The sequence below is a fragment of the Homarus americanus genome, unplaced genomic scaffold, assembly GCF_018991925.1.
Source record: "Homarus americanus isolate GMGI-L3 unplaced genomic scaffold, GMGI_Hamer_2.0 scaffold52806, whole genome shotgun sequence".
NCBI lineage: Eukaryota > Metazoa > Arthropoda > Malacostraca > Decapoda > Nephropidae > Homarus > Homarus americanus.
In genome coordinates, this window is record NW_024720773.1 from 9,809,488 (window position 1) to 9,822,617 (window position 13,130).

At 42.3% G+C, this 13,130-nt stretch overlaps 1 protein-coding gene across 1 annotated transcript; it reads right to left on the bottom strand.

The window, feature by feature from the left end:
• Nucleotides 1–331: 331 nt before the first annotated feature.
• LOC121861055 (protein O-mannosyl-transferase 2-like) lies at nt 332–12,072 on the bottom strand. Its single transcript, XM_042358574.1, has 20 exons — nt 11,917–12,072; nt 11,121–11,326; nt 10,897–10,998; nt 10,544–10,628; nt 10,016–10,123; nt 9,534–9,642; nt 8,917–9,025; nt 8,141–8,300; nt 7,656–7,762; nt 6,918–7,012; nt 6,183–6,333; nt 5,852–6,035; nt 5,668–5,748; nt 4,602–4,747; nt 3,998–4,086; nt 2,947–3,101; nt 2,657–2,813; nt 2,024–2,164; nt 1,187–1,298; nt 332–861 (listed from the first exon to the last, which is right to left on the bottom strand). The coding sequence occupies exons 2-20, from the start codon at nt 11,318–11,320 to the stop codon at nt 753–755; spliced, it is 2,400 nt and encodes a 799-aa protein (XP_042214508.1). The 5' UTR covers nt 11,321–11,326; nt 11,917–12,072; the 3' UTR covers nt 332–752.
• Nucleotides 12,073–13,130: the final 1,058 nt, after the last annotated feature.

The following is a 13,130-nucleotide window of genomic DNA, read 5'->3' on the forward strand; positions in this document are numbered from 1 at the left end:
TGTGATAGTCGGAGAGACAAAAATTGTTTGATGTAAGCTTTTTAATCGTTTCCGACAGATCTCGTAAAAGGGAGCAGATTACTGTGAAAAATGACTTAAGTGAAGCAGCATACTCACATGGATGAAAACCTACCATGTTTACATAGTCGTGTTTATGTGTTGACGAAGGTGAATAGAATGTTACTGTAATTAGCAGAATGTGTTATTGACTATACCTTAAGCTTCGACCATATTTGTAATCAGTGAACTTTGGTGTTATTTAACGTGATATGTAAAAAATTATGAAGTTTTATTTGTGCCGTGCAATTAACAGTGATAAGAAAACTAGTTATCATATTTTTTTCACTTTAATAGTTCAAAAGCCAACAGTACAGGTGACAAATACAGAATAGAAATGTTACATACAGGTACTGATACAGGTACAGAAATAATACAGATACGAGTACAAAGAAACTTTATAAGTCAAGGTACAGTTAGGAATACAGGTACAACAAGGGGGTACAGCGGCAGACAGACACGAGAACATAAGCATTTACCCTTTGTTTGAAATACCATTAACATACACACCCACTGAGGGACGGTGGTTGAAGGAGTTAAAGGGTATATCGTAAACATTCACCCTTAGATCTCCACACACCCACTAAGGGACGGTGGTTGAAGGAGTTAAAGGGTATATCGTAAACATTCACCCTTAGATCTCCACACACCCACTAACGGAAGGTAAGGGTTAAGGGGTGGTGTAACATCCACCCTTAGATCTCCCACTCGTCAAAGAAGCGGATGTCCTTGAAGGTTGAGTTATCGGGGTTGAATTCACCGTCTGTCGGGTGACCGTAGCCCACATAACAGTACAGGTGGAAGCTGAAGGTGAGGCGGTAATTAAGGTTCGGGTAAACATCGAGATGACGTCATTTAAACAGGTAAAAATCATATAAAACATCAAGGGTAATTTATATAAACATCCAGAAGGTTAGTTATAAACATTGAAGTAAAATTATATAAACATCAAAGGTAATTTATATAGACATATTAAGGGCAAAGTATATAAACATTATTAGTTAGTTTATATACGGATTGGGGAAATTTATATGAACATAATAGAGATCAAATATAAATTCTGTTGTAAGTGATGATAGATTCTAGGCTATTAGACCTTCCTTCCACACACACCTGGGGAAGAACGTACCTGTAGGCGAGGATACCAAGGAACACGCCGGAGGCCCAGTGGAAGGCGACGTTAGCTTTGACACGGGGTAACCAGGTGTCAAGACACTCAAGGGCGTACCCAAACACCACCGCTGGAACACAGGTATTATGTACGGTCTTAATTAATTAGGAGTAGACAGGTGGGCTCTTATAACTAGGAGTAGACAGGTGGGCTCTTATAACTAGGAGTAGACAGGTGGGCTCTTATAACTAGGAGTAGACAGGTGGGCTCTTATAACTAGGAGTAGACAGGTGGGCTCTTATAACTAGGAGTAGACAGGTGGGCTCTTATAACTAGGAGTAGACAGGTGGGCTCTTATAACTAGGAGTAGACAGGTGGGCTCTTATAACTAGGAGTAGACAGGTGGACTCGTAATTAACTAGGAGTAGACAGGTGGGCTCGTAATTAATTAGGAGTAGACAGGTGTATTTACAGGTACACGTTTGATTAACCAAAAGGTAAAATGAAGTCCGCATGAGTACCTGTGACCCTCCTCCTGTAAATACCTATTACCCTCCCATGAGTACCTATAACCCTCGTGTGAGTACCTATAACCCTCCTGTAAATACCTATAACCTTCCTGTAAGTACCTATAACCCTCCTGTAAGTACCCATAACCCTCCCATAAGTACCTATAACCCTCCTGTAAATACCTATAACCTTCCTGTAAGTACCTATAACCCTCGTGTGAGTACCTATAACCCTCCTGTAAGTACCCATAACCCTCCCATGAGTACCTATAACCCCCCATAAGTACCTATAACCCCCATGAGTACCTATAACCCCCATGAGTACCTATAACCCTCCTGTAAGTACCTGTGAGCATGGATGAGAACTGGAGGGCGGGGAAGTAGTGGTGGTAGTAGAGGATGCGGTCCATGGTGTAGAAGGGGAGGTAGTGGAGTGAGTAGGCCAGTAGGAGCCACTTGACGGCGAAGATCATCCTCTCCTTTCTCTCTGTGGGTGGATAGTGAGGGATAGTGAGGTGCTGGGAGGGATAGTGTGGTGCTGGGAGGGATAGTGAGGTGCTGGGAGGGATAGTGTGGTGCTGGGAGGGATAGTGAGGTGCTGGGAGGGATGGTGTGGTGCTGGGAGGGATAGTGAGGTGTTGGGAGTTATTTTAATCATAATTTTCAAAACCAAAAACAAATCACCATTTAAGATCGAGTTTTTAGAGAAGGTGTTGGTGAAAAGTCCACAATGTACCGTGATGTATCGTACTGGACTGTCGTATAAAGTACCATTGTGAACTGTATACTTTATTCCAGTGTATCAGATTGCACCGTGATGTACCCAAATGTACCGTGGAATCGTATCAACCACCCTGATAATGTTTCCAAGCACTAATCCCTACCTTAGTGTACCATAATGTACCGTGGGATCGTACCAACCACCCTGATAATGCTTTACTGTACCCAAAACGCACCGTAATGTACCGTGGGATCGTACCTGCTAGCTTGGGGTTGTGGGGAAGACCTCGTTTCATCTTGTAGTGGTGATAGACCAGTAGACCAGGGGCCACCAGTAGGAAGGCCAGGTTGACCCAGAAGATGAGGGGGTTACCCAACAACACGATGCGGAAATTGACGTCGAACCATACCTGAGACTGTGATTGATGATGGTTATTGATGGTTATTATTGATGGTTAAGAGTGGTGATTGATGGTGGTTATTGATGAAACATGAGGACCACCACCACCACCACGTACACACTGAAACATAAGGACCACCACCACGTACCTTGAAGCATAGAGGCCACATCCACGGACGGTGTGAGTCATATAAGTCCTGTCCCATCGGTTTAAGCCTTGAGTTGACCCATGTCATGACCCGGTGAGTCTCCAGGAACCGCGAGACGAATCCGCTCTTTAGGTGCTCGTAGGTATTGTTCTTCACTGTGAACCAGACATAAACAGAGGTTGGGTTAGGTTAGGTTGGGTGCTGTGTGATTTAGTACTTTATAGACAGACAGACAGAAAGACAAATACACAGGTTACTACTATTACTCTATCATTATTACTACTACAATTAATACTACTACTAAAATTACTAATGCTGTTTATACTACTACTACAATTATTACTGGTATTACTACTATTACTACTACTAATAATAATAATGATACAGAAACTAACAACAATAGTAATAAAAACAACAGCCCCCCAAAAAATAGACGTTAAAATAAACAAAAATATTATAAATTCAGGATCGTCAGCTTCATTTGGTCGTCTCTGTGGAAGAACAACGAGAGACGCTTGGGAGTTCAACCCCTGACATTTGATAATATTGACCTTTTCCCGCGATAGGTGTTGCTGACAGACATGGGCTGACATTTACACCTGCTAACGGCATTCTGAAACTATCCTCACACCAAAGACATTCTGACACCATTAAACCGACATTCTGACTCTATTTTGACATCATAAAGTGACATTCTGACACTATTCTGACTATTCTAATTAGCCTCGTGTGATAAGAGTCGATTTTAGTATTGGGACAAAGGGTGGATCTGTTTACGTTACGTTTGGGGAGGAAAACGGAGGGATGTGGTGTGGCAGGTTAACAGAATAAGGACAAACCACAGAATCTGGTCGTTGAAAACAGATCAAATGGATAGAACTACCGTAAATAAACAGTCTACAACGGGACAGCACATGGTTTCAAGGGGTAATAAGGGGTTCTAAAGGGTGCCATGTTATACTAAGGGCTACTGGGGACTGCTACAGGACATTAAGGGGATTTAAGGGCTACTTTATCTAGGGTTCTAAGGGGCAGGGGCGGTGGTACTTACGGTAAGGGTTAAAGTTTTGTTCAACCATCCAATTGGTATACGGGTCCTGAAGGTTGTTAGAACAGGTGACCTCCGCTTGACCTCCACCCCTGAGAGGTTAAAAAACAGAAAGAGGTCAAGTTAGGTCACATTAAGGGACTATTATTTACATCACACACACACCCACCTCTCACCCCACACTCACTTAAACCCACTCACCCCCCCACTCACTTAAACCCTCTCACCCCCACTCACTTAAACCCACTCACCCCCACTCACTTAAACCCTCTCACCCCTCACTCACTTAAACCCTCCACCCCACTCACTTAAACCCACTCACCCCCCCACTCACTTAAACCCACTCACCCCCACCCTCGACTCACTCACTTAAACTCACCCCCCACTCACTTAAACCCACTCACCCCACTCACTTAAACCCACTCACTTAAACCCACCCCCCCACTCACTTAAACCCTCTCACCCCCACTCACTTAAACCCTCTCACCCCCCACTCACTTAAACCCTCTCACCCCCACTCACTTAAACACTCACCCCTCTCACTTAAACCCTCACTCACTTAAACCCTCTCACCCCCACTCACTTAAACCCTCTCACCCCCACTCACCAGCGCATAGGTAACGTGCCTCTGGACCAAGTAAGAGCACACTGATGAGCAACGCATAGAAATTTGACCTTGGAATCCAGGGTTCGAACTACATCACCTGGTTTACCACCTTCCACGTGAACCGCCCACAGCTGCCATGGGGTCACCTGGCGGGAGAAGGTCAGGTTATATTTTTTATTAACTAGATTGATATTTAAGAGGGATAGGTATGATTATATTTTGAAAAGTGATGAAGAATAGTGGAATTGTGATGACAGACACAGATAGTAGATAGATAGATAAATAAATAGATAGCCAGACAGACAGACAGATAGACAGAGACGGACACACACACACACAGACAGACAGACAGAGACGGACACACACACACACACACACACACACACACACACACACACAGACAGACAGACAGACAGATACATTAAAGTGATTGTTCCAGTGTTGTTTCAAGATATCAGGATTTAACCCCACGAGTACAATATAACATTTTACCCAAACAAAACAACTCATTTATTTTCTCAGGATTAAAGGCATCGTACTCAAGAGGGGGGGGGGGTGAAGATATCGTACTCTTTGGGTTTTAAGACGTACTCATGGGGTTAATATATCGCATTTTAGGGGTTAATATATCGCATTTTAGGGGTTAATATATCGTATTTGAAGGTTTAAGATATCGTACTCAAACTATTTAGATATGGTATTCAAGGGATTAAGATATCGTATACATGGGGTTAAGACATCGTACTCAAGGGGTTAATGTATCGTACTCAAGGGGTTAATGTATCGTACTCAAGGGGTTAATGTATCGTACTCAAGGGGTTAATGTATCGTACTCAAGGGGTTAATGTATCGTACTCAAGGGGTTAAGATATCGTACTCAAGGGGTTAATGTATCGTACTCAAGGGGTTAAGATATCGTACTCAAGGGGTTAATGTATCGTATTTAAGGGGTTAAGTTATCGTACTCAGAGGGTTAAGACACCATACACAAGGGGTTAAAACATCGTACTCAAGGGTTTAAGACATACCTTATGCTCAAAGACAGACAGACAGACAGACACATTACCTCAGCGCTAGACATGGTGGGTTTGGTCTCCAAGTTGAAGGCGTCTTTAATTAAGGCTCCTTCCTCCTGCACCGTCAGGTTCTGGGGGGCACACCAATTATTGTGGTTATTACTACTGACGTACACATGACAATAATAATCACGTACACACCACAATAATCACGTACATATCCCAATCACGTACATAAGGTTTGGCGTAGACAAGTTGGTGTTTCTTGGTGACCAATGACTTGTTCTTGCCGCAGGAGATGAGTGTCTTGGTGGTGGGGTGGTAGAGGCGAACCCAATCCCCATGACCTAAGAATTCAGGCATCCCGGCGTAATAACCATTCTCCATCTCTGGGTCTTCTTCAGGTAACAGGACCTTGCTGTAGGAGGGGATGAAGGTGCAAGGGTAAGGGTGGTGTACTTGCTATGGGGGAGTTATAGTGGGGGGGGGGTTATTGAGAGGTTAAAGTTTGTGTAGGATTATTTCTAGTAAACAGATAAGCACAGGTAGACATAAAGACACTTACAAATAGTTGTTGACATCCTTAGCTCTGAACCCTGTCACCTGCTGCTTGTTCTTGCCCACTCTTATCTGAGGGTAGGTGAAGTTGTGGCTGTGTAGGTAGATCCCCGCCAGGTTGTCGTTCCTCAGGGTCACCACATTCCCGTACGCCACCTCTGAGGTCACAATAGGTCAGTACTCCATACATACCATGGGTTAGGTCAACGATAAGACTTGCTATAAATAAAAAACAAAAGGTATAACACCGGAATGACTACTGAGAAACACAAAGTTGACTTAATGAGATGCAAAACGATGGAGGAAACTATGTATGTATACAGTATATGTCTAGATACGTTTATTCAATTCTATACATATACATAATTAGTAAAAATATAACCTCCATTACCTATGTATATTCTCAATGTATCGTAACAACTAACTTATAGGATGGGATGAAAACGGTGATTTTGTGGTTGGGAAATTGTGTCTCACTCGCTGAAATGATCATGTGAGACTTGCCAACCTGCTGTGTCATTGTTTATTGGGAACACAGATAATTAACATATAAACAGATTAGCGGGAGAAGAAAGAGAAGAAGTGTACCTGTTTCACGTCGATTAGGTTGTGTTTAGCGCCACAAGACGAGGAGGTAGAAGAGAAAGAAAAATAGGAGGAGAGGGGAGAAAAAAGATAAAAAGATAAAAGAGAAGAATAATAAGAGGGTACATAGGAGTAGGGAAGGAGAGGAGGAGCGTACCACTTGGCTGGGTGATGTTGTTCAGACTGCTGTTTCTAAGCGTCATTTGGAACCCCGGGCTGAAGTGAGCCTCCTCGACAGCAAAGAGATTCACCCTGTCAACACACACTTTGTTACTCTGTTGCATTAGCATAAAATAGTTCTCTCAGGTGATAGTCTCCGACACTGATAGATATTGTCATAGTCACATTCTTTGATATACTCACCAAAAAAAACTTCCTAGAAATCAAAAGTTCCTTAGATATTTTAGGCCCTCAAACTCTCTAAGTGGTGAGTTATGATGAGGGGAATTTTTTTCCCTGGGGCTATGTTATACATTGTTATGTTGGGACAGAATCGATTTATCAGATTTTTATGTTTTGTTAGGTTATCCAGAGAAATAGTCGTTTTCTTTTATGCTGCAACATAGAAAACTACACTGTTTTTAAAGCACAGACTTAACTATACTGACTTATTGAGAATTGCGTAAAATTGTTCATACCGATTTCTGATCATAAATAAGACAGTTAAAGTATTTATTTTAAGGCGAAAAACCTAATCAGTCCTATTCTTTAGTTGTTAGGTTTGTTTAAAACTTTAAATTAAGCTTGAAAAAATTACTGACCATGTCTATTAATCAAAACAAACGCCTGTAACCATCCTGAGAGAGAAACAACGGGAGAAAGGGAGCTTCTTATTCTTCAATATAAAACCCTAAATCACCACTAGTTGACAGAGAAGAGTTGTAAGAACACTCACGCGCTGTCTAGGAGTGTGTCGTGGATGAAGAAGACGGTGATATAGATACAGGCAGGCAGGATGATGAGACAGACAAACCGCGCTAGGAAGTGCTGTACCACGCTCACCTGTCGTAACACAGAGAAGCCGTGAGAAGACAAAGTTGGCCTTAATGGTGGTTATGTTCCCCGTTGCGTCACTACAACATTATGATACTGTGCATAATAATGGTGCAAAATAATTAGCCCCCTCATTGCACCATAATTCTTCATAACAAAGATGCAAAATATTAATTCATCCGAACAACGACAAAAAACAATTTGAGAGGACGTAAATTTTAACAGTAATGACAAAAACACTGATTAATGAACTCGCCTGAGCTCTTGTTGTGATAAATTTAGGGAACAACTTTAATACATATCAATTGCTACTAGAACTACTGTATCGTTTCATAAGCCCCCCCCCCCACACACACACACACACACACATCCCTAAGCGGTTCCTACCAGAGGACGGTGTAGTTCGCCCAGTTTGGCCCAGAGGTCGAGGGCGGTGTACCAGCCCACCACCAGCACCACGAAGAGACCCACAAACTTGACGGATATCACGCACCCAAGCATCGTGCCCGTGTACAGGTATGACCCCCACCACGCTCTCGAGAACGGCCTGGGAAGAGGATGAGAGAAGTTTTAGTGATCCTGTTACTACACCTGCCACTCCTTCGCAAGACGACCTTTGGAGGAGGTGGTGAAGGTGTTCTTCGTGGTGTAACTACGATCTCACCACATCCTCGATAACGACCTGTGAATGAGAAGTATTAGTTTCTAGTACTATTCCCAATACTCCTCGAGGACGACTTGTGAAGAGGAGCTGAGAGAGATCTTAGAGATGCTGTTATCACCAACAATATTCCCTCGAGGGCGACCTGTCAAAATTCGGAGAAATCGGAGTGTTCCTGAACCATAACATTGTTCATCCCAGTCCACGTGCGACCTTCTACACTACTTGGAGAAGAACCTCTCAAGGGGAAGGTTCGGAGAGACTTTCAAACCCTACACAGTTTTTCTATCAGTTACTCTCCTCTTCTCCTTATCAGTAATTAGACAAAACTCTCTCTTTACCCTTTTATTATATATCTCCAATCATATTTAATCTCTCCCTCTGCTCCTCATCTTTTACTAGCACCTATTCTCTCTCTCTCTCTCCCTTCTTCTTTTAACCACTCATCCTTCTCTTCCCTTCCCTCAATCGTAACTCGCTCCTCCCCCTTCACTTAACTCACCTGTCGGCGACGCTGTGCATGAGACAGAGGCCGTGGAAGGAGGCCATGATGAAGAAGAACAGCGGAGGATCGAGCAGGATGAACTTACTGAGTGTGATCGTTCCCACCTCTGTGTCACACACCCCGCCGCCACACCCAGCGTAAACAGCACGTCAGGGAGTGTGGGGTTATAAATAGGCAAGTGTTAGATTAAAGTGTACAGAGTTATTCTTAAGTCTACTTAGATTCATTAAGTTATAAGTAACTAATTTATTTCAATCGTGATTACTTAACCTAACCTAACCATATGTAACAACCTCACTTTACACAACCTCAATTAACGAATACTCCCATTTAACGAAACATTCAACATCGCTTAACGAAACTCATTTTAACCCAACCCACCGTAACCCAACCCACCGTAACCCAACCCACCGTAACCCAACTCACCGTAACCCGACCCACCGTAACCCGACCCACCGTAACCCGACCCACCGTAACCCGACCCACCGTAACCCGACCCACCATAACCCAACCCACCCATAACTACATTGATTACTTAACACCTACATAAACTAAGTAAAAATCACTAATAAACGAAGACTCTTAAGTGGCTGAGGGCGACAGTGGTTACTTACCGAAGGTGATGAGGGCGGCGGCGAAGGTGGAGGCGGGGAGAGACCGTGTGAGTGTCCAGACAGTGTGGAACCCCAGTGGCACCATCCCAGCACCCAGTATGGCGCACCCCTAGTGTGTATGAGCGGAGAGGCATAGTGTAGGGGTTTAGGTCCAGTATGGCATCGTCGGGGGGTATGGGTTTATTTTGTGCTGAAGTTTAACTTAGGGTTTATTATAACGTACAGGGAGGAGTTGTGGGTTTGGTATAATAAGGACGAATTTCTGGGTTCATTATGGCAAAGGTTTTTAACGGGGTTTATCATGGGTAAGGTTTAACTGTGGGTTAAGCTGGGGTTTTAATTGGGTTTATCACTTCAGACTAAACTAATCATATCACTTAACGTTTAATTACGGGGTTCATTCAATTATGTGTATTGTTATATTTCAAGAGAGAGAGAGAGAGAGAGAGAGAGAGAGAGAGAGAGAGAGAGTATATACTCACCACTCTCATGGGCATTATTCCATGATAGCCGTCATAAGGTGTATTAGGGGCGACGAAGGAATGAGTGCCATTATATCCTCCCAGGTAGCCGAAGAGTGTCAACAGCAGCTGCCACAGGAGAGAGATATAGTTAGACAGTGCCAATCATGAGTGCCACAGGAGAGGGATATAGTTCGACACAGTGCCAATTATGAGTGCCACAGGAGACGAATGTAAAGTTAGATACAGTGCCAAGCATGAGTGCCACATATACTGAAAGTGACACACATACTCGTTTACAATAATTTTCAGTACATATCACAATTTCTCTTACTATTGACGTGTCGAAATTTCATGGTCATACAGGTGTTACGAATGACGTCATGACTAATTAAGGTACGTCAGTAGAAGGTAGAGTGTGTGTAAAGGTGTTAAGTGGTGTTAATTGTGGTTGTCTTGGTTGTTGTTGTCGTGTTAATGATGTTGTTTGTGAGGTAAACGTGTACACAAACGTTATAAATACACACACACACACACACACACACCCACCTTGCCTCCTGCCGGGTGAACGTCCATGAAGAAGGTTCTGTTCATGTACCAGCCCACCATCTTACCGAAGTGAGCCTCGTCCCACCTGTATAGACAAATATTAAAAGACAGACATTGTACAGACAGTTATATTTTTAACAGACAGGCATTATACAAACAACAGACATAGACATTATAGAGAACATAAGTTATTAGACATTATAGTTATAAATGGTAAAAAAAAAAAACATTTAGACAATGAAATAATTTATAATCTGAAACACACGACGAAGCTGAGGGAGTTATGATGTAAACTTACTAGCACACACACACACACACACACACACCATAAACAAAACACAAGAGGTACTCACACCACCTTGTAGGGAACCGTGATATAATGAAGCCTGGAGACGACTGCTGCCACCACGAACATCCACCACACACACCACCACGCCCCGTCACTCTCACCCTCCCTGTGGTAGGTGAGAGGGTATTAATCGTGAACTAAGTCAAGGTTATGAACAAATAGATTATAATTTTATTTTTAGTATCCAAATATATACACAGATAAGCGCACATTTATGTCATTCCTCACCTTAAACTGTCGAGAGCGGCTAGTAAGCGTTTAGGGAGTGAGGGCGTGGCGGCTGGAGGAGGAGGAGGAGAAGGGGTGGTTGTCGTGGAGGAGGAGGAGGAGGAGGAGGAGGAGGAGGGGGGAAGGTGCGTCACAGTAAGAGTTTCCACATCCTCCTCCGGTAGTGGGTGACCCGTCGTGCTGTCGTCGCTCTCACTCATGCTCACCTGTCGTCAATATTCATTATTAATTGCCTAAACTAATCTAACCTGACGCTAATCTAATCTATCCTAACCTAACGCAAACCCAACAACCACCTCCAGGTAGATTTGGGGTGTTCAATCATCAGGTGAGCTATGAGGGGTTGGGGGGGGGGTGATCTCTACGTTTATTATTTATTATTATTACCAATAGTCTTGTGAATAATATCATCGTCACTGTCGTTATCACCATCATCATTATTTCCATCATCATCATCATTATTTCATTATCATCATCATCACACTTTGGAGCATCATTTTCAGGTTAGCAATATTCCACCCATTTAGTATTATACTCCAATAACTCGCTATGATCACTAATAATACTAAACAGAAGGCCTATAACGCTCAATAAACTTACTAAATTACTTAAATCTATATAATAATATTTACACTTACCTTATCAATATATATTCTGTATTAACTAACATCAAACGTTACAGTCATAAGAACGTAATACAGCATCCTGTAATGTAGGATTCGTAATATATTTGTAATTAACTCACTTGGGAAAGAAATACTGTAATATTAAGTTGATGTACTTTAGTTATACATACCTGTAATGTTGTATTATGTTGTAGTATTTCTATCCACTGAAGACTTTTGCTCTGATAACTACAATCTCCGGTGGTCACTAACACACTGACAAGACTTTAACTCCGCCGTCAGTATCCCCAGGGGGAGCAACTCGTGGCCAAGCCTAAACTGTCGTACCTCTTAACATCATCTCCTGCTAGGCTAGGGACTCTCCTCTATTTATTGCACCTGACAAACTATTTTCTTTCTCTTGGATTTGTTTTGTTTTGTTTTTTGTTTTTTTAAGATATTTGAGAAAGTGGGGTAATACATTTACTCTCTCAGTTTGTTTTTGCTCTCTTTTCCTCGTTGGTTCTACAGTATATGAATGTTGGAGCCGTAGATATGACTTGTTCCGTAATATAAATATCTCATTTTTTAAAACATACAATGAACTACAAGCTATGTTTTTTAAGTACATGTCATAAATTCTGATTACATAATTCTACGGTATAAATATTGGTAGTGTTTTTTGAGTCATGGCACTTCTGATATGGTAAAGTAGCTCTTTAATTAAAAATTAATGGTAAAATAGATCGGACAGCAAAATAAGGCAACTGGTGAATGTGTTCTAATACACACAACCTTGATGATATTCTCGGAAGAGGAGAGACAAGAATTATATAATTGTTACAGTAGGAAAATCGTGAAGGTTTATGTGTCGTGGCAGATAAGCAGCGCTGGCGGACGACGACGTGAACGTGGCGGCTCCTGAAGGCCTTCCCTCCCATAGATAGAAGGTACACATAGATAGTGTAAATATACAAAATGGTAAACAACACTGCTAATTATTTATAACTGTAATAATATTTATCCAATAAATTTCTCATACTATGCATGTACAGTAGGCCCTTGGGAGTATACAGTTCCTGTGTGCCGAAACAGTACAGGTAAACAACAATGGTAAGCAGTAAGGCAATTTGACCAGGCTGTCAGGTGCTTGTTTCCAGGAGGATCTTTTGTTTGGGCTGAGTTTTGGTTACTAGTTACAGTATATGAATAGGAGCGAAAGTAAAAGATTTTAATAAATTCAACAAACATTACATTGCCTTTGGAACTATCCGAGGCTGGCGAAGTGAGGGAAGGACTAGCTTGTTGTGTGTACGAGTGAAGGAAGGACTTTACTGATCTACTGGAGAGTGAGGAGAGGACTTTACTGTCCTGTGTAGGAGTGAGGGAAAGACTGTACTGTCCT